The sequence below is a fragment of the Jaculus jaculus genome, chromosome 4 (genome assembly GCF_020740685.1).
Source record: "Jaculus jaculus isolate mJacJac1 chromosome 4, mJacJac1.mat.Y.cur, whole genome shotgun sequence".
NCBI lineage: Eukaryota > Metazoa > Chordata > Mammalia > Rodentia > Dipodidae > Jaculus > Jaculus jaculus.
Genome location: NC_059105.1, coordinates 158,300,918 through 158,328,832, shown reverse-complemented (window position 1 = coordinate 158,328,832; position 27,915 = coordinate 158,300,918). Strand labels below are relative to the sequence as shown.

Below are 27,915 nucleotides of genomic sequence, written 5' to 3'. Positions count from 1 at the left end.
ACGTGTGTCTGGCTTTCAGCGGGTGTTAGGGATTTGAACTCTGGTCATCAAGCTCACAGAGAAAGTGCTTTTAGCCACGGAGACATCTCCTCAATTCCACAACACATCTTAAATGCCAATTAAAACCCAACTGAAAGGGAGGTGCAGGGTCCAAGCCTTGTCTCTGTAACTGTCCCAGCTCCTTGTCTTTCTGCTGCTGTGACCTACTGAAAATGTTCTCACTTGGTTAAGACATCAGACCCAACTTATTTATTTATTTATTATTAACAATATCTTTCATATGGATACATCATGTGTTGGTACCCTCTTTTCCCTCCCCTGCCCCCATTCTGCTGGGGACCCTCCTCAGTGGGGTTACAGGTGTTCCCCCATAGGGTTGTGGGTTATGCATTGTGGGAGAGGCAGTTTTTCTGGGGGGGGCTGGGGGGGGGAGGAGGGAATGCCTCTAGGCATGATACCCTCTGAGCCATGGTGGGTGAATTTAAGTCTACTTCAGAGATGAGCTTGTAGGAGAATCTGGCAGATCCAACTTCTTTTTCTTGTTTGTTTTTGTTTTTATGAATGAGCTAAGGTCTCACTCTAGCCCAGGCTGACCTGGAATTCACTATGGAGTCTCAGGGTGGCCTTGAACTCAAGGCGATCAATCCTCCTTCCTACCTGTGTCTCCCGAGAGCTGCGATTAAAGGTGTGTGCTACCACGCCCAGCAGGTCCAACTTCTTGAATAGTGAGAATAGAGAAAAAGTTTTCGAATTATCTTGGTTTTACATAGTCCTCCTGAACTACAATATGTCCGTTTTCCTTAATGTAGATCGTTGAAAATAATGGCTAGCCCAGGCTGCAGCGAGCATGGCATTCATACCTTCTGTTTTGCAGAAACCAAGGTTCCCAAGGTTCCAGTCACACATCTAACAAAAGTTGGGGAGGAGGATTTTGGACCATGACTCATAACTCAACTCTCTCTCCATTCCCAGCTCCAAACAGGAAATCAGAAAAGGGAACAGGGTAATTTCTGTTTGTGGGCCTCAATTCAGAGCCCGGGTCTTGAAAATTCAGATAGTGTGGGCACAACACAGCACTGGTCCATCAGGATACCATCCAGGATTCCCCTTTCCATCTGGAATGCCCCAGCCACAGGCTCTTAAGGTCATTAAAAGGACTGGGTCACTTAGTTAAAGAATTTGCAAGAATTTGAAGAAAGCATCCAAACTATGTGCACACTGCAATGTGAGACAGTCTGTCCTCAGTGCCATGGTGTGGGAACTAGAAAAGAGGGCAAAGAGTGATCCTTGGCCCAGGTGCCCTTCATGCCTTCTAGAACCTTCCCTAGCTACCTTAGCCCTCCTTCCATATCTCTGAGCACAGTGTTTCCTGAAAACCAGGTTTGGGGGGCAGTGTTCTGATAGAGAAAAGTTAAGTTTCACCCCTTCCTGGTTCATGAACTCTTATAAAGGCCTGCAAGAGTGAGGGAACCTTATGTTACTCTGGGGGATAGCAGGCACCATTGTCTGTCTAGATGTCAGGCCCTTGAACATCAGCCAGTGGCATCACTTGGAAATGTTTGCTGTGGGTGAGCAGTTTCAGTATGCCAGGAGGAGACACCAGTGGGGGTGGGGGAAACGTGTGCCAGGCTGGAGAGATGGCTTAGCGGTTAAGCACTTGCCTGTGAAGCCTAAGGACCCCGGTTCGAGGCTCTGTTCCCCAGGACCCATGTTAGCCAGATACACAAGGGGGCGCATGCGTCTGGAGTTTATTTGCAGTGGTTGGAGGCCCTGGTGAGCCCATTCTCTCCCTCTCTCTCTCTCTCTCTCTCTCTCTCTCTCTGTCACTCTCAAATAAATAAATAAAAATGAACAACAACAACAAAAAACTTTGTGCAATTTATAGTCAAATGTTTCTCCCAGATGTTTTAAAATTAATAGGACTGGGTAAAAGACTAAATGATCAGTATTAATACACTTGTGTGCTGGTCTCCTGTACACTTTTTGGAGTTACACAACATTTTTATAACAGGCATGTATGACTTAGTGATGATCCTGATGATGATCAAGGCTATTCATTCATTCCCCAAATATTCAGTATTTGGCCTGTGGACAGAGAATGTTCCAGATGATGGTGGTATGACAAGAGGCAGAATGGAAACCCCTCTGCTCCAGAGTTTTCTGTAGCAGAAGGTGAAAAATAAGCCCTAGAGGAAAAATGATGAGGGGCCCAAACTGGCTGGACACAGGGCTGCGGGTCAGAAAGGCATTGTCTAAGAGGGGACCATGCCAGCAGAGGTGGGGAGGGTGTGCGTGCATGTCAGGTGAAGGACTGGGGGGGGCCGGTGTGACCCCAGTGTGGTGAGAAGGTAATGAGAGTTGGGGGATGGGTCCGTGCCTGATCAGGCAGGGAGGGCCTTGTAAGGTCACCATAAGGAGTCTGGTTTCAGTGTTGGTGCAAAGTAAGTCATGGGAAGGCTTGAGAGCGAGACGGGACAGTCCCGAGTCCACAGCTGGGGTGTGCTTTCTCTTGGGAAGTCCCTCCATCTTGGAGATTTGTAGGAGCAGCAGGAACTGGGGAACCAGCTACTCCGGTTCCCACCGGGGCACGGCCTCCTGGGACTCACCTTCCACAGTCAGCTCCACCGTCACCTGGCGGGCACCGCTGGCATTCCTGGCTTCACAGGTATACTTTCCCTTGTCCTCCTCACGGACAGCGCGAATCACAAGGCTGAAAGTCCCTCGCACGCCGCAGTCCAGCTGGAAGCGGCCTCCGCTGAGGATGGGTTGACTGTTTCTATGCCATGTCACCTGAGGCTCTGGGTAGCCCCGGACCTATAAGATATAGCAAGGGGTGGGGCTGAAGAGATGGCTTAGTGGTTAAGCAATTGCCTGTGAAGCCTAAGGACCCCGGTTCGAGGCTCGATTCCCCAGGACGCATGTAAGCCAGAGGCACAAGGGGGCGCACGCATCTAGAATTCATTTGCAGTGGCTGGAGGCCCTGGCGCACCCATTCTCTCTCTATCTGCCGTTTTCTTTGTCTGTCTGTCTGTCTGTCTGTCGCTCTCAAATAAATAAATAAAAATAAACAAAACAATTTAAAAAAGATATAGAAAGGATGGGCTGGAGAGATGGCTTAGTGGTTAAGGCATTTGCCTATGAAGCCTAAGGACCCAGGTTCAACTCCTCAAAACCCACATAAGCGAGATGCACATGGTGGCTTATGTGTCTGGAGTTCATTTGAAGTGGCTAGAGGCCCTGGCATGCCCATTTTCCCCTCACCCCCTCCTCATCTCTCTCATCTCTATCTCTCTGATAAATAAATTAAAATCTATTTTTAAAAAGACATAGCAAGATAAACTACTTCTATTTTAAGGAATACTCGGTGAGGGCCTGTATGGTTCCGAGCACACTAGAATATATATTATTCACTGGGTTTCAAAGACATTACAAAAAAATTCAAAGGGCTCAATTGTTTGGGTAAGGAGGCCCACACAGGCAGAGACAGGAGGATTAGCACTTCAGGATTATCCTTGGCTAAATAATTTAAAGACACTGATTACATACTGGAAAAATAGTATATTTGATATGTTGGGCTCAGCGATAAGAGAGGGTAGGCAGTTAGGGTGACTGGGCCACTAAAAAGTTAAAAAAATCAAAAGGCAGGAAAGTCTGCACTTGCTAGAAATCAAAGATGATCTGACTTCTTATCTCTTGCCTAGTTCCCTAGACATGTTTTTCCACAAACAACCAGGACCCCTCCTGCGAGGGAGGGCTTTCATAGGATTAAACATTGTGGTTGGTCAAGTTCAGCCTCCAGAACTTGGTGCTGGGGCTAGCCTCTTCCTGAGACAGCCCCTCGCCCCAAGCAACCAGCTGACCCTCTAGTTCACCTGAGCTAGAACACAGGCCACCACTATAAGGCCTTTGCAAGGGACCACCTGCAAACTTCCAGCTGTGGGTGAGCCGGAGAGAGCCCCCAACCCTTACTCTCTGCGAGAATTCTTTATCCCCTCCAGCTCCCCGCATGGCAGGAACTCTTTGAACTTTCTTTTTTCTTTTCTTTCCACGGTTTCCCCAAGCCCTCCACATGGTATCTCTAGCCCCATGCGGCCTTTCCTTGACTCTGTACTTCCCTCAATACGTATAATAATTTAATAGTTATCCTCAGTCGTTTTTATTCAGTTCTTTGATTAAAATTAGCAATGAACCTAGGGCTTGGGATTCAAGTACTTTCCTGGACCATGAGCACCCTGTTACAGCGAGTCATTAAGATGAGTTTTCACCTGTTTCTATTTACTGTTTTCCTCTGGCTACTTGAAAATACGATACCTATACACACATGTCTCCCATGGCATTCTCTGGGTGTTTCTCCACGGGCACTCACACTCACGATGGTTACCTGCAGGGTGTCTGTTGAGTGATAAGCGCTCAACAGGGTTCTAAGTACTTGACTCATAAGAGCCCGAGAGCAGCTTGTTCAGACAGAGCAGCTCTTAAAGGAGGGGAAGCAGATAAGATAAGCAGATAAGTCCCTTGGTGTTTCTGATAACAAAGTTCCCGCAGGGGCTTTTGAACACTTGCAACTCAGCAGGCCCTTCGGAATAGACTCATCTTCAGAAGAGCTGGGTTCACTGGCTCACCAAGGCCTACCGAGGACCCAGAACTAGGCAACCTTGGTACCAGAAAACACACCAGTCAGCGCAGAGCCTCCTGAGGAAAAAAAAAAAAAAAAAAAGACTACAATAAAGAAGAAAAATGAGCCAGGTGGTGGTGGCGCACACCTTTAATCCCAGCACTTGGGAGGCACAGGTAGGTGGATCCCCGTGAGTTCGAGGCCACCCTGAGACTACATAGTGAGTTCCAGGTGAGCCTGGAGTAGAATGAGACTCTACCTGGAAAAACCAAAAAAAAACAAAAACGAAAAGAAAGAAAAGAGTGGGAAAAGTAGCTTCCATCCATGTATCCACTCCAAGGAAAGAGGAAAGGGTCGCAGGTGACGTGAAAAGAGCATTTGCAGCATGACCCCACATGCTCACCTCCTATGAGAGCTCAGGAAGTGATGTTAGCTGGGTATGTGGGCTGGGGTGTACACGCGCCTGGGCATCCCATACGCCTCCTTCCCTAAGCACACCAAGAAAAGAAGCGTGCTGTAAACCGGTTGTCTTTGTATTTTCCTTTTCTTTTCGCGGTACTGGGGGCAATCCAAGCCAGAGCCTTTCTACTCCTGACCTAGCCTCACGGTTGTCTTGTACTGGAACTCACTCTCCTCCCCAGACATTCCTGCCCCTACCCAGCTTCAGGCCCAATCCTCAGCAGCCAGGATACAGATTCCTTCCTAAGGAGGGAAGCCTTGAATCCCAGTATTGCCTAGCGGTTAAGGCGCTTGCCTGTGAAACCTAAGGACCCAGGTTCCACTTCCCAGAACCCATGTAAGCCAGATGCACATGGTGGCCCATGAGTCTGGAGTTCTTTTGCAGTGGCTGGACGCCCTGGCCCTGGTGCACACATTCTCTCTCCTTCTCTTTCCCTCTCTCAAGTAAATAATAAATAAATAAAAAATTTGAAAAAGCCCAGGGCCAACAATCCCTTTGGTTAGTTAGTCCATATAATCACCCCATTCAATGCCAGTTTATAAATCTCATTAAGTTCTGCCTTTTCAGCCTTACTAAAAAGAAACAAAACTCTCTTGCTCTCTCTAAAATAATAAAAAAAAATTTTTTAAAGGGCTGGAGAGATGGCTTAGTGGTTAAGGCGCTTGCCTGTGAAGCCTAAGGGCCCATGTTTGACTTTCCAGATCCCACATGAGCCAGATGCACAAAGGTGAGGCAAGTGCAAGGTCTCTCTAAAAACAAACAAACAAAAAATACTCCAAATCAGCATTATCCATGTTATTTGTAATTTCTACAAACAAAAGGCCCCTTTCTATAAAAATTTAAACTGTACTCACGAAAGAGAGAGACGGATTACCCATGAGGAAATGCTTTGATTCTGGGTCTCCAGAAAACATGTAAACAGTGCTTAAGGCCACTGTGGTCTCACCAGAGAAAGTGTTTGTACCTTAAGTTGACAAGAGTGAAGGTGACCACAGCCCCTTGAACAGCAGGCCTCCCTGGGTGGACATGACTATGGGATTCTCCTTTACCCTGTTAATTAACACTTTTTTTTTTTTTTTTTTTTTTTGGTTTTCTGAGGTAAGGTCTCATGCTAGCTCAGGCTAACCTGGAATTCACTATGGAGTCTCAGGGTGGCCTCAAACTCTCAGCTATCCTCCTCCCTCTGCCTCCCACTGGGATTAAAGGCGAGCGCCACCATGCCTGGCTTCTGACACCAGGGCCTTAGCCATTGCAATCGAGCTATAGACACTTGCGCCACCTAGTGGTCATGTGCAGCCTTGAGCTTGCCTCACTGTGCATCTGGCTTATGTGGGATCTGGAGACTCAAACATGGGTCCTTAGGCTTCACAGGCAAGTGACTTAACTGCTAAGCCCTCTCTCCAGCCCCTAATTAACTCTTTATTTTATTTTATTTTATTTTTCAAGGTAGGGTCTCACTCTAGCCCAGGCTGACCTGGAATTCAATATGTAGTCTCAAGGTGGCCTCAAACTCATGGCGATCCTCCTGCCTCTGCCTCCCGAGTGCTGGGATTAGAGGCATGTGCCACCATGCCCGGCCTCCCTCACTAACTCTTAATTCCAGATATTTCTTCAAATAACACACTTGGCCTTTGTAAAATAGGAAAAGTAAAGAAAAAAGCGTTCCTTTCCATTCATGTAAGTACAATAAATGTATTGGCACTCACTAATTTGTTGACATAAAAGCTACACAAAAAAAGCATTACACACGCATGAAGGCGGCATTCATCGTACGTCCAAACAAAATCTTGTCGCCTTCATCTGGTCGCAAGGCCTCATACAAGGAACTGTCTACTTTATTAAAGCGCGGCTGTTCTCATTGTCAGGAAACAAGCCTGGGTAGAAGGAAGCCTCTTGGGAGACTGGTCAGGTGTGAACTTGAACATGTTTCTCTTCTGTTCAATTCGACAGGGAGGGCTGGCCTACCCTCCTAAACAAGCGCCCAGGCCTCTGTCAGCTTCAGAGTAAAGGGGCCCAGCCCTGCAGCTAGGAGGAAATAAATCATTAACTGCACCCAGCATTCCAGCAGCAAGCAAACTGGCTCCCCCTCCGCACCCCCATAGCAAGCCAGCTCTGAGGTCATCAGGCCCCAGAGGGAGGCATCAATAATTAACTGGGGACACTGCAACTGTTCCAAGCCTCAGGGACATGATCGCTTCGTTTTTTTACTCTTTTCTCCTCGTTGTCTACACATATTGCAAAGTTACTTCTGAAATGCCTCGTTAAAATAAACGTTACAAGACTTTTAAATATGCTGAAGCTGGTATCACTTAAGAAAGCTACGGTTTGCAAACGATACTTTCAGAGCTCTTAGATCTAACGCAAAGAAAGGTTGTTCAGTTCCAAGGTCTGAATGACTTGCGATGTCAATGCTTGTCCTCAGTATGAAAAAGAGTTGGTCAAGCACTCCTTAACATTACCGACTCCATGTTTCCCACCACTGCCTGTCCACTGTCCTGGGGACCCGGCTCCATCTTGAGGAGGGAAGGATGAGGAGCCTTGGTTCACATCTTGGGATGCACAAGTGGCCCTTCAAATGAGAAGCTACAAGCTGAGATTTTGTGGTCAGGATCATCGAGACACAGCAAAGACCCATGGGTGTTAGTTTCTTGAGGACTTCCACATACACATTTCATGTGACTCTTGCCACAAAGGTGTCTTGGGTGGGGCTACTGTGAGTCTTACTGTGAGGGACTTAGGGACCCCTGTCTGTGAGCACTGGCCAACCAACAGGACGGGTGGAAACACGCCTGGTGACAGGAACCTCCATAGGGCGACAGTAATGCCAATTGTAATTGGCAGCCATGGGGCTGAGAAAGAGTGGAGGAGTGGACTGTCTGCCAGCCATTTCACATGGCAGATGAAGTGGCACATTTAGGATCACAGTTTTGGTCTCCAGTTCTACAGCTTGCCTCTAGGCCGCATTGTAAACTGCTGGGTTTGGGGCTAGAAGGATGGCTTAGCGGTTAAGGCGTTTGCCTGCAAAGCCAAAGGACCCAGGTTCGATTCCCCAGGACCCACGTTAGCCAGATGCACAAGGGGGCGCACAAGTCTGGAGTTTGTTGGCAGTGGCTGGAGGCCCTGGCACACCCGTCATTTTTTTTCTCTCTCTCCCCCTCCCTCTTTCTCTGTCAAATAAATAAATAAATAAAAATTAAAAAACAATAAATTGCTGGGCTTGGCGAGACCAGTTCTGTCGAACTCAAAAGGGTCATGAGTGACTATCCTTGATAGGGCCTCAGTTTCTTAGAGGTTAAAGCAAAACGTGCTTCTCACTTCTGAAAACACCAAAGGGGTTCAGAAAACGATGCTCATGCTGTAAGTGGGTCATGAGCTATCCCCTTATTCTCAGAGTAGGAGAGAGGGTCATGTGTGACCATGACTGCTCTAGAAGGGAACAGAGAGGGTAGGGACAGTGTGGCGATCACGCCTCAGTGCCTGGGCCTGGCTTGGCTTCCTGACCTTTCTGGGCTGTAATTTCTTGAGAAAATTGCTTTTGGTACCCAGAGTTCCTTCCATCTCTGAAGTATTATGGCTTTAGGTGGTGACCTACTTAGTTTTCTGGGGGGACCATCTTTCTCCTCTCTCCTCTGTTTTCCTCTGGGCCCAACCCACCCCCTTGGTACCCTCTGATCCTCCATTATGGGAAAGCCACTTTCCCCGGGAGGAAGGTTCACGGCCACGGACAGAACAGGCAGCCTTCACTTTTCACTGTAATGAGTTTTTGGAATCGGCCCCAAAAAAGGGTCATTTTGAGGAGAATCGTATTTTTGCCACGGTGACCACGTTTAATTGGAGGTTGTGTTCTTGAGCAGAAACCCAGCATCAAATAAATCAAGGGCATAGCCAACAACTTGTCATAAAAAATAAAGATATAGTAGCCGTAATGCCTACAATAATTTTGAACAGTAAAATTGTGCTCCAGCTACATAAAATGTCCTCAAAAACCTTTATGGCCTCAAAAGGCCTTTAAAGAGTGTGGGGGTTCTCAGGAGTGTGGATGGTTTAGGAGAAGGTATACAGCTGACAGCCAGCCATTGGGCTGCTGATGTACCCTGACCTATCTCTCTCTCTCTCTCTCTCTCTCTTTCTCTCTCTTTTTTTTTTCAGAATCCAGTGTAATCTTGAGATTCACTCAGGGACTAAAGGAGCTCCTCCTCCAATGTTACTGGGCTTTTTGCTTTATTTTTTTTTGTTGTTGTTGTTTGTTTGTTTGTTTTTTCAAGTTAGGGTCTCACTCTAGCTCAGGCCGACCTGGAATTCACTCTGCATTCTCAGGGTGGCCTCGAACTCACGGCAAGCCCCGTACTTCTGCCTCCTGAGTGCTGGGATTAAAGGCGTGTGTCACCACGCCTGGCAGGGCCTTTTGATTTTTCTCTCACATTCTTTTTTTTTTTTTTTAATTTTATTTATTTATTTATTTGAGAGTGACAGACACAGAGAGAAAGACAGATAGAGGGAGAGAGAGAGAATGGGCACGCCAGGGCTTCCAGCCTCTGCAAACGAACTCCAGACGCGTGCGCCCCCTTGCGCATCTGGCTAACGTGGGACCTGGGGAACCGAGCCTCAAACCGGGGTCCTTAGGCTTCACAGGCAAGCGCTTAACCGCTAAGCCATCTCTCCAGCCCCTTTTCTCTCACATTCTGAGGACTTGCAGCCCATTCCTGGTTGCCCAGGATAGGCCTCCCCAGCCGGAACCCAGAGCTGCGGCAGCATCTCTGTCCCCCGTACACAGTGCCTCCCTCCCAGACTCCAAGCCACCCATCTGCCTTCTCTGAGCTTTGGTCCACAGTAGAAAGACGGTGAGTCTGGGCCTCGCTGCCTGCACACAGTGGGGCGGGGGGCACAGCTGTGATGGTCGACTGTCGGCCAGGGTCAGGCAGGAGAAGGAAGAGAGGTTTGCTCACATCTGGGAAGGGGAGAGACCAAAAGGACAGCGGCCAAGATCGGGTCCAGGCCAAGGAGAAACAGACTGCTTGGCGGGGGGTGCTGCGGACCAGGAAGATCACAGAGATGGAGCAGCGGCAGCCACCACCGCTGAAGAATCTTCAGGACCGGGGGTGGGGGGGGTGGGGGGGGGACCAACAGTCAGCTGGAGGGAGTGTCGGAATGCAGGTACAGGGCATGCTTTTCACTATTATTTATTTATTTATTTGACAGAGAAAGAGGGAGAAAGAGAGAGAGAGAGAGAGAGTGGATGTACCAGGGCCTCCAGCCACTGCAAATGAACTCCAGATGCGTGTGCCCCCTCGTGCATCTGGCTAACGTGGGTCCTGGAGAATTGAATCTGGGTCCTTTAGCTTTGCAGGCAAACGCCTTAACCGCTAAGCAATCCCTCCAGCCCACATTTTTTTTTTTTAACTATTTTATTTTTATTTATTTCTTTGAGAGAGAAAGAGGCAGAGAGGGAGAAAACGGGCGTGCTAGGGCTTTCAGCTGCTGCAAATGAACTCCAGGTGCATGTACCCCCTTGTGCATCTGACTAACGTGGGTCCTGGGGAATCGGACCTGGGTCCTTTGGCTTTGCAGGAAAACACCTTAACCACTAAGCAGTCTCTCCAGCCTACATGTTTTTTTTAAATTGTTTTATTTTTATTTATTTCTGAGAGAGAGAGAATGGGCATGCTAGGGCCTTTAGCTGCTGTACACGAACTACAGATGCATGCACCCCCTTGTGCATCTGGCTTACATGGGTCCTGGGGAATGAAACCTGGGTCCTTTGGTTTCACAGACAAGCGCCTTAACCGCTGAGCCCTCCCTCCATCTCAGGGAATACTTTTAGACTACATACACCTTCCCGTGATCAAAGACTAAAAACAGGACTGGTGATTTCAGAAGCGAGGAACAGGAAACAAAGCTAGCAGAGTGACATATGCCTATCACCCCAGCCCTAGGGAGACTAAGCGAGAGGACAAAGAGTCTAAGGTCAGACTGGGCTACAGAGGGAGACCCTGTGTTCAAATCAACGAATGAGTGAAAGAATGAAATAAAGAGAGTGGAGGTGAAGAATCAGTGGAAGATTCTTACACTTACATGCTTCCTGGGCAAGAAATGAGCAGGGCTTCATAGGGAAGAGAAGTAAAACATCAACCCCCTCCCAAACATACTTGAGCACAAAAAAAAAAAACCCCAAAAACGGTCTGAGTCTTACCTCATGGGCCTATTAAGGGGGTGAAGAGTGAAGAGCCCTGGGCAGGGCCTGACCCAGCTCCAGGACACTCGCCTGTGTCAGCAGCTGGCTCCCGCCCCACAGCAGGCAGGCACTTAATTAAGGTTTGGAATAATCCCTTTGCCAACAGTCCAAAGCCCCAGCTGAAGCCACAGAATGCATCAGGAAGAGATCGCCGGCGCTGACAGCAGCCGTTAGGGAGCCTCACACCACCACCGCTCCGAGCCATCCCCAGAGCAACTGGGGAAGCCAAGAGGACCGAAGTGCGTCCCTCAGCATCGCAGCCAGAAGGCAGAATTCCTCTGGTTCAGCCAGTGCCACAGGGTCTCCAGAAACAGAGGCTGGAGGCCCCTGCCTGTGCTCTGCCATGTTCATTTTCAGTGGCATGTTTCCTTGTCTTGTGCCCCAGGACACAGGCACCCCCACATCCTGTTGATGACTTCCTTCTCTCTGACAACTTGGTGGACTTAGGTGATACTGATGGTCCTTTTGAATATTTAAAAAAAAATGATCGATTTTCTTGTATAAACACATGCAACTTCTTTCTTATTCTTAAAAAAAAAATTTTTTTTTTTGTTTAGAAAGATAGAGAGAGAATTGGCATGCCAGGGCCTCAGTCAGTACAATCAAACTCCAGACGCTTATGCCACCTAGTGGGCACGTGAACAACCATTGTGCTTGCCTCACCTTTGTGTGTCTATGTGGGATCTGGAGAGTTGAACATGGGTCCTTAGGCAAGTGCCTTGCTGCTAAGCCATCTCTCCAACCCTCTTTTTTTTTTTTTTTCATGATACGAGCATCTAAACCTATAGAATCAGCTCAAGCAAGACACAGGAGTTGAAGTGTGTTAGGGAACCTCTCACCCTGATTCCTTGTTCTCCTCCAAAGTTATGGTTTTCATATAAAGACCAATGTCCCTCTGGTGTCCCTCCAGAATATCTGGGGGAAGGCCAGCCTCACCAGGACCGGCCATGCAAAGCTCCGGTAGCTGCCTCAATCCCTTCTGCAAGGGTGAGCTAAAGACACTGTGTCTTCAGTGGCTGAGGTGGGCCCAGGGTGTCCGTGTCCTGCAGGGGGTGTCCCTGTACCCTCTGCTCCCAAGTTTGCTAAGAAGCCTGTGATACTGCAGCGTTGGACAAACCCAGGCTGTGACACAGAGGCCCTTTGACTTCCTTGCTCACTTTTGCAGAGTCAGCAGACTGTCCCTTCCTCAGGGACTTTCCTGTCCCCTTCTGCCATTGCATGGGGATCTGGTGGAGAGGCCAGTCTGTGAGCTGCCTCCTGGCCCAAGTGAAGAAGAGAAGAAATGCTGACACTGCTGGGCAGAGCTGGAGCGGGCTCTGGAGTTGCTCCATTATACGAAGTGACTGATACCTCTTTTGTTTAACTACTCAGGAGTTGGTTCCTGCCACTTGTGAACAAAAGCCCCAACTAATTCAGGAAGATACATGGGCTCTAGAGTCAGATTCGACTGTGGTGTGACCGAGTGTATGGATGCTAGGTGCCTGGTTGTGGGCTTAACTTACCTGGCCCTCAGTTTTCCCATCTTTAAGATGGGTATGGTACCAGAATCCATTTCCATGGAAAAGTTTATGATCAAATAGATGGCATATGTACAATATCTCAATAATGGATTCTTTTTTTAAAAGATTATTTATTTATTAGAGACAGAGAGAGGGAGAGAGAGGAAGAATGGGCACGCCAGGGCTTCTGGCCACTGAAAATGAACTCTAGATGCATGGGCCACCGTGTGCATCTAACTTATGTGGGATCTGGGGAATTGAACCTGGGTCCATAGGCTTCATAGGCATGCACCTTAACTGCTAAAAGCCATCTCACCAGCCCTCAATAATAGATTCTAAAGGTTGGGTCAACCCTCTCTTCTTTAAAGTCAATAACTCTTTTTTTTTTTTTTTTGGTTTTTCGAGGTAGGGTCTCACTGTAGCCCAGGCTGACCTGGAATTCACTATGGAGTCTCAGGGTGGCCTCGAACTCACAGTGATCCTCCTACCTCTGCCTCCTGAGTGCTGGGATTAAAGACGTGCGCCACCATGCCCGGCTAAGGTCAATAACTCTTTACAATAAGGTATCCCAGAGTCCATTCAGCTGACAGCTTTTTAAACTACGCAACTGTTTCTTTCCCCTCTATGAATTGGTTTATTCTTTTTATCACCAGAATTAAACCCAACTTGAAAAAGCAGTCGTTGTTTTTATGCAACATTACAAAGCACATTTTAAAACCCATCACTTTACCCTATCATCATTCCCTTCCTGGAATATTACGTGCATTTCTGAGGTGGGACACCTCCTGCATTTCTGCCTCACTGACTTATGCAGCCCTGGAATTTCAAAGGCTGACGCTAAGGGTTGGAGAGGAAGTAAATTTGGGTTAATAAATCTGAGTTTCCAGCCGATCATGGTTATATCCGGAGAAGAGGCCACACTTAAGTGGCAGAAGGCTGGGTAGAGCAGAAGGCAGTGCCTCAAACCACACAGATGATGTCATTTCTCTGCCTCCTTGGATTAGTTTCAGAACTTCTGGTCTCTCCAGGCGACCATTCTGATGACACCTGGTCCCCATGCAAGTCAGCCACAGAAACGACGCTTCTGTTTAGACTTTCCCAGGTGGCCAAGAGAGGGAGTCAAGCAGGTGGACTATGAAAATAAGGCCTTTAATACCGTCTGCATTCGTGTGGCCAGGGGAGAATCTCTGTTGGAAAACACCCGGCATGTGTGGCAAAAGGTCATTGCATGAAGATGTCACCTTAGGGTCCTCTGTCTGCCTGAGCCCTCAGTCAACTAAAGACGCTGGTTTTCACATGGAGAAGCACGTCAGAAAAGGAACCAAAAGCTGGTCTTCTTGCAGTACCAGTGTGTGGCTTTCCACCAGCATGGAAAAAGGTATCAGTCTCTCTTAAAATATTTTTTTTTTCTTCTCCCCAAATCACACCTGGCTATGGCTAATATATCAATTGGTGGTATAAACATTCACAAAAAAGCAGGCCTCTCCCCTGCCTCGCCCACTATTTCTGCTTCCTTGTGGACATTTCTTGTAGCATTTTATTTCTTCATTTGGAACAACCTTACATAACTCGTCTTTCAACAGGCATTCACTCTTCCCCTTGAGGTTTATTAGTCCAGCCAACTGGGTGTTCAGAACCAGCTCGTTCTTGTTTTCTCCCAGCCGACGTGGCTAGATAAGATGTCTTGCCTTTTTTTGTTTTGTTTTGTTTGGGTTTTTGTTTTTTTGAGGCAGGGTCTTGCTCTAGCTCGGGCTGTCCTGGAATACACTATGTAGTCTCAGGTTGGCCTCGAACTCATGGCAATCCTCCTACCTCTGCCTCCCAAGTGCTGGGATTAAAGGCGTGCGCCACCACGCCCAGCTAAGATGCTCTGCTTTTTCACCGTGATGATGCTTCCCCTGGAAAGTAGAAGCTGAAATAAACCCTTTCCTTCCCTAAGCTCCTTCTAGCTGGGTGTTTTGCCCCAGCAATGAGAAGAACTACAAGCCATTGTGTGGAAAACAGTACGCCAGTTCTGCAAAAAAAGTAAAACACGGCAATAATGGGACCCAAGACATCCACTTTTGGATCTATACTCAAAAGAATCGATTGGAGGATTGCAGTGAGTTCGAGGCCACCCTGAGACTACATAGTAAATTCCAGGTCCGCCTGGGCTAGAGAGAGACCCTACCTCAAAAACACCCCAAAAGAAACCAAAAAAAAAAAAAAAAAATGGAAGGAGGGATTTTAACACATATCAATACACCCATGTTCTTGGTAACATACGCAATAGTGAGAAAAAGCTGCCCACGTATCCATTAACAGTTGACTGGATAAGCAGAATTTTGACAATAGAATATTTATTGTTCATCTCTGAAAAATCGGGGATATCTGAAGCCATGCCACAACTGAATGATCCTTGAAGACACTAAAACAAGTGAAACAAGCTATCCACCACAGCACACAAGAACTGTTGGAGTCTCTGTGAGGGACCAAGAGAAGCCAAATTCATAGAAACAGAAAGTAGAATGGCAGTGTCTCGGGTTGAGGGTAAGGGAAATAAGCTATTGTTTAATAGGCCCAGAGGTAAGTTCGGCTTTGGTGGTGATGAAGACAGCTTCAAAATGGGGTGGATGCATTTGGTGCGCACTTCCAATGGTTAAAAGAGTTAAGTTTCGGGCTGGAGAGATGGCCTAGCGGTTAAGCGCTTGCCTGTGAAGCCTAAGGACCCCGGTTCGAGGCTCGGTTCCCCAGGACCCACGTTAGCCAGATGCACAAGGGGGCGCACGCGTCTGGAGTTCGTTTGCAGAGGCTGGAAGCCCTGGCGCGCCCATTCTCTCTCTCTCTCCCTCTATCTGTCTTTCTCTCTGTGTCTGTCGCTCTCAAATAAATAAATAAAATTTAAAAAAAAAAGAGTCAGTTTCATGTTATACATTTACCAAAATAAGAAAAGATCAATGGGCCACATATATGGATTTATTTAGAAACTTTCCATCCTGTTTTAATTATCGATGTTTATCCCTTTGCCAAATATTAGACTGCCTCTGGTACAAGAAGAAATGTAAATTAGACCCAAAACAGTTTTCTATTTTAAAGCTTTCCAGTGAATTCTCGCTGTGCTAAGAATAAGGCCCAACCCTGCCCTTTTCTCTGTCCCCTCCTCTCCCTGCTCTCTGCCCTTGTCCACTGTCTTTCTGCCACACAGCCCCTCTCTGGGGCCATGCTGGAGTGGCCCTTACAGTTAGTGCTCCATCAGAGGCCTGCACAGTGGGTTACAGAAGCACCCAGAGCGAGGAGGCAGGGCAGGCAGGCTCCACAAGGTATCAACTGCTGTGAGCAGATCAAGAATCCTCAGGCTGGGCTGGAGGGATGGCTTGGTGGTTGAGGCATTTGCCTGCAAAGCCAAAGGACCCAGGTTTGATTCCCTAGGACCCATGTTAGCCAGATGCACAAGGGGACACACGCATCTTCAGTTCATTTGCAGTGGCTGGAGGCCCTGGTGCGCTCATTTCTCTCTCTCCCCTTCTTTTCTTTCAAATAAATAAAAATAAAATAATGGGCTGGATAGCCTAGCAGTTGAGCGCTTGCCTGTGAAGCCTAAGGACCCTGGTTCAAGGCTCAATTCCCCAGGACCCACGTTAGCCAGATGCACAAAGGGGCGCACGCGTCTGGAGTTGGTCTGCAGTGGCTGGAGGCCCTGGTGCACCCATTCTCTCTCTCTCTCTATCTGCCTCTTTCTGTCTCTGTCACTCTTAAATAAATAAATAAAAATAAATACATAAAATAAAAGAATCCTCAAGCTGGGCTGGAGGGATGGCTTAGTGGTTGAGGTGTTTGCCTGCAAATCAAAGGACCCAGGTTTGATTCCCCAGGACCCACGTTATCCAGATGCACAAGGGGGCACACACATCAGGCATGCCCATTCTCTCTCCCTCCCTCTCTCTCTCCCTTTCTCTGTCAAATTCATTCATTCATTCATTCATTCATTAAAATATTTTTTTAAAAAATAATCCTCAGGCTGCCTTTGAACACAGTGTGCCTCAATGGAGGTTGGGCAAGGGGCTGTGAGTTTATAAACAGCTGCCAGTCAAGTTTGCACTCGATAGAAGGTGGCTCCCAACAGCTCTGCCCACCATTCGTAGGGTCCTCCACTGGGAAGATAACTTTTGAGACAAGGTGGATTCAGGGCAGCATAAGTGTAGCCTTCACAGAAAATCCAGGGCACCCCGACTTTCTGCAACTTTCCACAAGCAGCCCCCAGTTTAACTGGAGAGTCTCTCTCAGCTACTTTTTTTTAAAAGGAGCCTTTAAAAAATATATATATACATATATTTAGATGATTTTGTTTATTTTTATTTATTTATTTGAAAGTGACAGACAGCGAGAGAAAGAGGCAGATAGGGAGAGAGAGAGAATGGGCGCGCCAGGGCCCCCAGCCATTGCAAACGAACTCCAGACTTGTGCGCCACCTTGTGCATCTGGCTTACCTGGGTCCTGGGGAATCAAGCCTTGAACTGGGGTCCTTAGGCTTCACAGGCAAACGCTTAACCGCTAAGCCATCTCTCCAGCCCTCTCTCGGCTACTTTTGCCCGATGTATTGCTCTTGCCAATTCATCTCTCCAGGCGCAGCTATTGTTCCAGAATTTCAGGATAGGACCCTGAGGAGGCAGGGAAGACCAAGAAATAAATAGCAACAACCCTCTACTGAGGGTCTGTGGTAAACAAACACTGTGGGGTGGTTCTCTGAGAGTGTGTTGGTGGTACACTGGAAACACCGAAGGGGGGTGCGTCCTAGTTCCAAACACTCATTTAAAGCAGATTTAGGCTTCTCAGTCCAAAGCCGTTGAAATCTCTTTTCTGAAGAAGCATCTGGAAAAATGGAGGGAAAAGCTGCCCAGTTATTCACTTGAAAACAAAACTCAAACTTTCCTTCCTGCCCTCCTGCCAAAATGTCCCTTTCAACTATGCGATCCTTAGAGGGATGGGTGGTGGTGAGGGGGGGGGGTGCTAGGGTCCAGCCAAGTTGGCACCGAGCAGCTCTACCACCAGCAGCCGTAGGCACTGGCTAGAGGGCTGCATTTCTCTCCGCCAGATTTGGGCACAGGATCTGGGGAGCTGGCTTTGGTTTGACCGAACCCTAGCTGGTTGAAGGGATACAAAACCAGCCCATTGGCCAGACAGATATAGGAGCAGCATAAGGCTGTCCTATGGTAGGAGTTCTGTATCCCTTGAAATCCTTTTCCCATACAGTGTCTCTAGTCAAAGAAGCAGGGTTAAGAAGCCGTCTGCAAAAGGCCTGGGCTTCTCACAGAGACCCGTAAGAAAGCAGGTGCCACCATTGGATGGAAGTCCTGATTCCCACCCGGGGTTGAGGAGCCTGAAGGCCAGAGTGGCTTCAGTATAGGTGAGCCCTTAGGCCACCCTGCTCAGAGAGTTATAGGCCAGTAGCTGTTAAAAACAAATGTGTGGGCTGGAGGAGGCACAGAGATAGAGCTCATCTCAATGCGTGTGAGGCCCTGGGTCCCATTCTTATCATGGCATGTAAACCAAAAACCAGTGGACAGTCACTTCCAATCTGAGGAGGTGGAAAGAGGAACAAGGGTAAGAAGATCAGTTCCATGGGGGGAGGGGTGCGTGAGAAACTGTCAGGAAAAAGCAATTCACAAGGAAAGATGGTACCAAGACAGCAGGCTACTGGAAGGGCTCCGGTTTGCAAGGCCTGAGGATCCATGTTTGACTCTCCAGGTCCCGCGTAAGCCAGACACACAAAGGGGAGGCAAGCGCAAGGTCACACATGCCCACTAGGTGGCGCAAGCGTCTAGAGTTCAACTTCAGTGGCTGAGGTCCTGGCATGCCAATTCTCTCTCTTTCTAAAACAAATTTTTTTTAATAATTTTATTTATTTATTTGCGAGTGACAGACACAGAGAGAAAGACAGATAGAGGGAGAGAGAGAGAATGGGCGCGCCAGGGCTTCCAGCCTCTGCAAACGAACTCCAGACGCGTGCGCCCCCTTGTGCATCTGGCTAACGTGGGTCCTGGGGAACCGAGCCTTGAACCGGGGTCCTTAGGCTTCACAGGCAAGCGCTTAACCGCTAAGCCATCTCTCCAGCCCTAAAACAAATTTTTTTAAGTTAAAAAAAATTATAGTTTACAAGGTAGAATGGTACCCCGAGAGAATAGCTATGACCCTCAAGAGAGCAGATTATGGCACCCAAAAGAGTAGGCTCTTTTGGTGGCTCCCAAGTAGAAGGCGTGGTTCATATTTTCTGTTGGTAGCCGGGTGTGGTGGCGCACACCTTTAAGCCCAGCGCTCGGGAGGCAGAGGTAGGAGGATCACCGAGAGTTCGAGGCCACCCTGAGACTACACAGAGCATTCCAGATCAGCCTGGGGCTAGAGTGAGACCCTACCTCGAAAAACAAACAAAAGAAGAGTGACATATTTTCTGTTCTTAAAAAGATCATTACAGGCCAGGTACTGGTTGTATAAACTTGTTAGACCCCACCACCACCACCCAGGGAGCCACTTTAGCCTGGAGTAAGGCAGGCTCATCACTCTTTGGCTTTTCAAGGAGCCCTAGATCCTGACAGCAAACGAAATAGCTGCCTTCCAAAATAACAACTCCGGCCAGTCATGCCACTGGGGCTTGTGCCCACCACAGCCTCAGTAGGAAAGGCGTTCTCACCCCAGAAACTAAGGGGAGCCAGGCTGACCTGTGGCCCAGAAGGACTAGGCACACCTGGAGCCTGACAGCCCTTCACCCCCAGGGGCAGCGCTCACCCCAGAGCTTAGAGCTGGGTTCAGGTCAGAGTCCTATTGCCATGGTTGGTGGGTTTGTTTGTTTTTTTTTTTCCATTTGCTGAACAGAGAAATGAAGGAAAAAATGCTTCTTTGGCCCTCAGCTTCTTTGGACTGATTTTGCTGCCCCTGCAGGCTCTGTCCTGGGTGTGACGCGCAAGCTATGCTTGAAGATAATGGTGGAGTCTAAGCCCTTACTTCTGACTGCATCACTGGGTTCTGAGAAGACCGAGGGAACAAGGACAACTCCACTCAGATGACTTACCCAGTCCTCCTGCAGGGTCAAGACCCCTAACACCAGTGGCCCTGACCACTGCTCCCGTTTCCCCCTGAGTCATAGCAGATATAGTACATGACTGGAGACTGGGTATCAGGAACACAGCTCTAGGAAGTATTTATGTATATATAAGGCTGGGGGGGGGGGGAAGTCTTGAAGAGGCTGGAGAGATGGCTCAGTGGTTAAAAGCACTTGCTGGCAAAGTCTGACAGCCCGTGTTCTATTTGACTCCCTAGTACCCATGTCAAGCTAGATGCACAAAGTGGCATATGTGTCTGGAGTTAATGTGTAGTGACAAAAGACCATGATATGCCTATTCTGTCCTTGGAAATGACTAAATATATATATATATATATATATTTGTTTTGTTTTGTTTTGTTTTGTTTTGAGATAGGGTTTCACTGTAGTCCAGGCTTACCTGGAATTCACTATGTAGTCTTAGGGTGGCCTTGAACTCAAGGAGATCCTCCTACCTCTGCCTCCTGAGTGCCGGGATTAAAGGCATGCGCCACCACACCCGGACCTAATAAAATATTTTTTAAATATCTTGGGTGTTGGAGAGATGGCTTGATGGTTAAGGTGTTTGCCTGCAAAGCCTAAGGACCCATGTTTGACTCTCCAGATCCCATGTAAGCCAGCTGCACATGCCCTCTCCATGGCGCAAGCATCTGGAGTTTGAGTACAGTGATTGAGGCCCTGGTGTGCCAATTCTCTCTCTCTTTCTCTCTGTCCCACTGTCTCTAAAATTAAAGAAAACATGTCTTGGGCTGGAGAATTGGCTTAGCAGTTAAGATTCTTACCTGCAAAGCCTGAAGACCCAGGTTTGATTGCTCAGTACCCATGTAAGCCAGATGCACAAGGTGGAGCCTGCATCTGGAATTCATTTGCAGTGGCTAGAGGCCCTGGCACCTCTCTCTCTCTCTCTCTCACTTTCTCCCTCTCTCTCTCTGTCAAATAAAATATATAAATAAACAAATAAATTTTAAAAGTCTTAAAGCCAGAACAAAATGCCAACACAATCAATTCTCAGTTAGCTTCCTGCTGCAAAGGGAGTAGTTATACTTCTGTATATGTCAGTCTATAAATGTGTCTTTTTTTTTTCTTTTTTTAATTTTTATTAACATTTTCCATGATTATAAAATATATCCCATGGTAATTCCCTCCCTCCCCACCCCCACACTTTCCCGTTTGAAATTCCATTCTCCATCATATTACCTCCCCATTACAATCATTGTAATTACATATATACAATATCAACCTATTAAGTATCCTCCTCCCTTCCTTTCTCCACCAAATGTGTCTTTTTTTTTTTTCAGGTTTCTCCTCCTAATTCCATCCTTTGAAACATGTGCACCACACACCTTCAGGTGCCTAGAACAGATGTCCTAGAACCGCAAGGGTAGTGGAACCAAGGGACAACTCCAAGGTGCCACAGAGCTTATTCTACCCCGCACCCCCTGCCGCATCAGGCCCAGTAGCTCTTGAGATGGTCCCCAGTCCCGTGTTCTCCCCTTTCCCCACCCGCAGCACCCACACCATTCTCTAAAGTGACCACAGTTTAGAAGCTGGTGCGCACGGAGGACTGCCTAGCATCAGGCATAGCCCAGAAAATGTGAGGCGCGATTCTCCATGACATCACCTTCCACATTTCTTTTGGGCCAAGCAAGCACAGGACCATATTTTCCATTAAAAAAAAAAATTTCAGGACATATTACCTGACGCGAGATTTATGGGCTGCCTCCAGGTGCAAGATGGAGTTGGCGTGACAAGTGTTTCAATGTCAAAATATTGGGACTCCAGGCTGGAGAGATGGCTTAGCGGTTAAGCGCTTGCCTGTGAAGCCTAAGGACCCCGGTTCGAGGCTCGGTTCCCCAGGACCCACGTTAGCCAGATGCACAAGGGGCGCACGTGCCCATTCTCTCTCTCTCTCTCTTTCTCGCTTTCTCTCTGTGTCTCTCTCAAATAAATAAATAAAAATGAATTAAAAAAAGAAACTACTAAATGTGGCTCACATCCACAATGAGCTGTTGACCAGAGAGACCTACAAGGTTTCCCAAAAGAAGACAGACTTCTGTCAGAATACTTGATGACCCACCAAAGGTTAGCGGTAAGACCCTACTGCTGAAGACACTATATGCTGTCGGTATGGAACATGGAGAGACCTGGCTGGAATCTGGAAGAGTCGGTCCCCAGACAGTTAGCTCCTCTAGTGCCAGAAGGTGCTACATGAGTGACTGGGGAGAAATGACCAACATCTGTCCAAGCAAATCGTGGTCTAAGCTACTCAGCAGTGAACAACCTGACGTGATGCTCACACAAGTGCAATAGTGGTGCATAGCCATGGTGGGAAAACAACTGCTCTTGATTTGGCTAACTGATCTACTCAGTGGAATGGAACCCATGGCTGGAGCTGGGAAACAAGTCAGGACCATATCCAAAATCGAGCCTGCTCTCTCTTATCAAGCTCCAAGCATGGGCTACAAGAGGGCCTACACCTGTTAAATTTTCTCTAAAAACAAGAAGGCTATCCCTATCTGGCACTAACTTCACTCTCTCTTGGAGAATTTGCTTCTCTTTTGCAGATGGATGCACATTCTATGGAGAGAACCAGCCCATCACACCTCAAAAGGGCCCCAGCCGAAACTAAGAGTAATTGGGGAAATAAGCAAGAGTGCTGCTTCCCTGGTGAACCTGGTACCAGCACAAGGGTAAAGGAGACAGACACAGAGAACACTCAACTCCTACCAAACCAGAGATCCAGAGACACAGAGGCTCCCAAGACCTCATCACTGAAGCAGACCTAAAATGAACCCAACATGGCTCAGGGAAATTTGCAGAAGAGGGGGCGGAAAGATTGTTAGAGCCACACGTTGGGTCATTATGCACAGAGACATTGCCTCTTGCCCATAACCGATGGCTAACCCCACAATGCATGACCCACACTCCCCAATGAGGAGGGTCCCTGCGGAAGGGGAAGGACAGGGAAGAGGCTAACGATGGTACCAACATGACTGTATACACACTGTGTATGTAACTAATTAAAAAAAAAGAAACTGCTGAGCCAGTATGGTGGCTTGCATCTGTTGTCCCACTACTAAGGGAAGCTAGGGAGAAGGAAAGCCACAAGTCCAAGGACAGCCTGGGCTACACAGTGAGTTACAGGTCAGCCAGGGCTATAGAGAGCCTGACTCAAGAGGGAGAGAGGGGACTGGGGAGATGGCTCAGCAGTTAAGGCGTTTGCCTGTGAAGCCTAAGGACCTAAGTTCAATTCCTTAGGATTCACATAAACCAGATGCACAAGGTGCGCATGTGTTTGGAGTTCACTGACAGTGGCTGGAGGCTCTGGTGCACCCATTCTCTCTCTCTCTCTATCTGCCTCTTTCTCTATATCTCTCTCAAATAAATAAAGGGAGTTGTTTTTTTTTTTTTTAAAGGAGGGAGGGAGGGAAGAAAGAAGGGAAGGTTAAAAGAATGGTCAATCTTGTCTCAACATGGTGGTATTTAGAATCGCCATGGGAACAAATCCCTGAGAATAACTAAAAAAGGACCGTCTAGATTAGGCTAATTGATGTGGAAGGACCCACCCTAGCTACGGGCAGTAACATTCCATGGGCTGGGACCCTGGGTTGAATAAAAAGGATAAAGAGGGCTGGAGGGATGGCTTAGTGGTTTGTTTAAGGCATTTGCCTGCAAAGCCAAAGGACCCCAGCTCAATTCCCCAGAGCAGACATTAGTCAGATGCACAAGGGGGTGCAAGCGTCTGGAGTTCATTTGCAGTGCCTGGAGGCCCTGGTGCGCCCATTCTCTCTCCTTTCTTTGTCAAATAAATAAATAAAATATTTTTTTTTTAAAAAAAAAAGGGATAAAGAGAGCAGAGTAGCAGCATTTATTACTCTTTGCTTCCTGACTGGATGCACTGTGAGATGGCACCCCATTCCTGCCACCATGCCTTCACCACTACAATGAACTGACTGCATCCCCTCAAAATGTGAGCCCCAACAAACCCTTAAGCTCCTTCTTGTTAGGTATATCTGGTCACAGCAATGAGTAAAGTAGCTAATAGAAAAGGGAAAGAGAAAGAAACAATTTCCAGCACCACGCCAGGCAAGTAGTAATACTGAGCGCAGAATGCTGTGCTTGTAAGAATGAATGCTCTCGGGCTGGAGAGATGGCTTAGCGGTTAAGCACTTGCCTGTGAAGCCTAAGGACCCCGGTTCGAGGCTGGATTCCCCAGGTCCCATGTTAGCCAGATGCACGAGGGGGTACACGCATCTGGAGTTCATTTGCCGTGGCTGGACGCCCTGGCGTGCCCATTCTGTCTCTATCTATCTGACTCTTTCTCTCTCTGTCTGTCACCCTCAAATAAATAAAATAAACAAAAATTAAAAAAAGAATGAATGCTCTCGAAGGACAGGAGCTGAAATAAGGAACTGGGAGAAGACACGTCTTGTGAAGGTTCCGCATCAGCCACCAAACAAAACGGGAGCAGGAGGGCAGCCAAACTGCAAAAGGAGCAGAGCATGAAGCTTCTAAACGTTATTGCATCTTACCCCGAATTAGTGAAGGTCTATTGTCCAAACAGGAGGAGGGTGGCTCCTCTTCCTGTGGGCATTCTGACAGACAGCTGGGTACATACGCCACATGTTTACAGGGCATATAAGTGAAGGGTTCACCATTCACTAGATGAAATAAAGATTAGGTGATGGAAGTAGGTAACCTTAGCCTGGATTAAAACACACCTGACAGAGGATATAATAGTCCTTCAACTATATGACAATCTCCTTTTTTTTAGTGTGCATGTGTGTGCGTGCACACACACATGTGTGTCATGCAATGGCACAGCTGAGGAGGTCAGGATAATTTTGGGGTGTTGATCCTCCCCTTCCTTCTTGTTTTCAGACAAGAGCTCTCTTTGCTTTCACGCTTCTAGAAAGGCCAGTCCAGTTGGCCTGTGAGTTTCAGAACCTTTCTGGCTCCATGTCCCATTGCCATAGGCGCGTTGGGATGAGAGACGAGTATGCCACTTTGTGCCCAGTTCCACATGGTTGCAAAGTAGGAGCCTCTACCCACCGACCCATCTCCACAGTCCCTCTTGCGTGGAAGTCTATGCGGCAGAGTGCCAGAGACAGACCAGCAAAGCCCATGCTTACGTCTAGGAAGGTGGGCGGGGCCCTTACACGCAATGTCTGAGTAAAAGCCACAGAGAAGTTGCCAGACAGCAGGTTCTACCCCCAGAATATTGTCACAAGAAGCCATGCCAGCTTTGAAGACGCTCCCAGCCTAAATCTTAATGTCCCAAGAATCTAACCACTCTGAGAACATAATGGCAAGAGGAAACACACATGAAACAACGCACCCATGTCATAAGAAGTAATTCTGTGTTGCATGTACGGGACTTGAGGCAACCTGCTCCTGGCTTAAGTGGAGTCAGTCTGGCACTTTATCCAGAAGTGGGTTTTGCAACTATCCCACTGCCCTTTGCAGACTCTCACATTCATGTTTTGGTGAATTTAAGCAGATTCTGTGTGTGTGTGTGTGTGTGTGTGTGTGTGTGTGTGTGTGTGTGTGTATTTAAATCCCTCATGCCTCTTTCAGGATTTCCAATGATATTACTAGAGGTGAACATAAAAATCTCATGTCTGTCAATTCCAGGTCAATAGTTTGAGCGCCACTTTCTCAACTTTACATGCATATTCCGGCTTCCTTTGATTGGCCCACTTGGGTTTGCGTATTCTCTGTTTCCAAGACCAGCAAAATAAAAGCTAATGCTTATAAGAGCATGGGAAAGTCAAATTCCTTAACATTGCTAAAGGGAAGATAATCATTTGAATGTCACCTTTCTTACCTACGAAATTAGCATAGCAATGTTGATTTTACTATCTTACTAATTCAGAAATAGCTTATCGAAAGACTCAGTAAAATTCAATAATTCTATTTATAGCATTTCCCTTAGGTGATTCCTAATGGCCATGATGATTGCTTTAACTTATTTACAACACTGAGTATCAGAAATCTAAGCCCAGCGGGCTGTGGCAGTGCATATCTATGATCCTAGCACTTGGGAGGCGCAAGCAGAAGGACTATGAATTCAAAGCCAATCTGGACTACATAGTGAACACCTACCTCAAAAATCAAAAAAGAAGAAATCAAGCCATTAAAAACAGAGTATAGGGGCTGAAGAGATGGCTTAGCAGTTACAGCTTTTGCCTGCAAAGCCAAAGGACCCAGGTTTAATTCCCCAGGACTCATGTAAGCCAGATGCACAAGGAGGCATACACATCTGAAGTTTGTTTGCAGTGGCTGGAGGCCCTGGCACACCCATTCTCTCTCTCTGCCTATTTCTTTCTCTGAAATAAATAAATAAAAATCAAATGTATTTTTTTAAAAACACAACAGAGTATAACTAAAATAATTCTGATATATCAATAAAGCAAATATTATACTATTATTAAAAATCACCTTAAAGAATTAACAAGAATGGGCCTGTTAAGAGGTTAAAAAGAAAAAGCAGCCTATACAATTAAGTTATTTAATGTCCATAACAGGACTTTTAGTAACCATAACTTCTTGCTTTTTTTTTTTTTTAATTATTTATTTATTTATTTATTTGAGAGTGACAGACATAGAGAGAAAGACAGATAGAGGGAGAGAGAGAGAATGGGCGCGCCAGGGCCTCCAGCCTCTGCAAACGAACTCCAGACGCGTGCGCCCCCTTGTGCATCTGGCTAACGTGGGACCTGGGGAACCGAGCCTCGAACCGGGGTCCTTAGGCTTCACAGGCAAGCACTTAACCGCTAAGCCATCTCTCCAGCCCTTTTTTTTTTTTTTTTTTGGAGACAGTCTCACTCTGCAAACTACGCTTCCCCTTGAGTCCACTACGTAGACCAAGCTGGCCTTGAACTTACGGCAGTCACGTGCCTCATTTTCTGGAGCCCTGGAATCACAGACACAAGCCATCATGCCTGGCTTTCTTCTTCTTATGAGAGATACAAAAAAGAAGTCAAAAGGAAATCTGCCAATGTGTAAAATGCTGCCATCTCTGGGTGGTATAATTATTTCCTTTTCTCTAAATCCTGGATGTAAAAACAAGCTTCATCCTAAACATATTTTACTTTTATGAAGGTTTAAAAGACGTTTAAAAGCTTAACTTACTGAAAGTCAAATATTATACACACTTACTGAGAACACATTTTTAGAAAGCAAATTAAAACAGAGACTTGTGGTGACTAAACATCCCTTCCGAGAGAAAGACAAAGGGAATGGCATGCTGTGCTTGCTTTTAAGAAAGTTCAACAGAGCCGGGCGTGGCTGGTGAGTAGCTGGGTTAAACCCAAGAGGCTCAGGCAGTGCCATGTCTGGGTAGAAGGACTTCTGTGGAGAAGGGTGAGTGTTGAGCTTTGATGGCCATCCACTTTCTCTAGTCGATGCCCAGCAGTTTAGCTGAGAGAATATAAATGGACAGTGTAGCCCATCCATCATGCCCACCTCCTGCCCAGAGAACCTACCATTAGCTAACTGTCCTGGAGGGACTCAAGGGAATGCCTAACTTAACCCCAAGCCTCATGCAAAATACCACATGATCCTCTGGCCAGAGCCTCTCAATTTCAGTCTGGTTTCAGTCTCTGCGCCGGAGCCTGACGCTGAGCAGTTGCCACCCATTCCAGACCAAGGACTGCCAGGGCCCTTGGCAGAGTCCAGCCTGGGCTCAGTCCACTAAGCAGCGAGACAGCTCTGGGGCACAGAAAGTGGGGAGAGGCCGGGCGCCAGCCATTTCCCCAGCTGTTTTCAATAAAGCTCCACTTGAGGTTGCTGGCAGATCTCTGGAAAGATCTGAACCAACCTCACATAATGTTTTCCATCAAACCCACAATTAAGTAATATTCTCTTAACTCATGAACGGCACCAGAAACATTTTTCCTGTCACTTCTCAGTTCCCCCAAGCAACCTCCTAAGCTGCAGGTCAGTCTGGGGTTACGGGCTTTTTCAGGGTTGGAGGAGACCGCAGCACAGGCTGGCCCTCCTCTACAATAGGGGTTCCCCCCCCCCAGCACAATA

At 47.3% G+C, this 27,915-nt stretch overlaps 1 protein-coding gene across 1 annotated transcript in view; it reads right to left on the bottom strand.

Moving 5' to 3' along the window:
• The window catches only part of Mylk (myosin light chain kinase), a 350,277-nt gene that overhangs the window by 188,082 nt on the left and 134,280 nt on the right, over positions 1–27,915 (bottom strand). Inside the window, exon 3 of the mRNA XM_045146900.1 lies at positions 2,607–2,814. Within this exon, the coding sequence (XP_045002835.1) occupies positions 2,607–2,814 (208 nt within the window). The remainder of the gene's footprint in view (positions 1–2,606; positions 2,815–27,915) is intronic.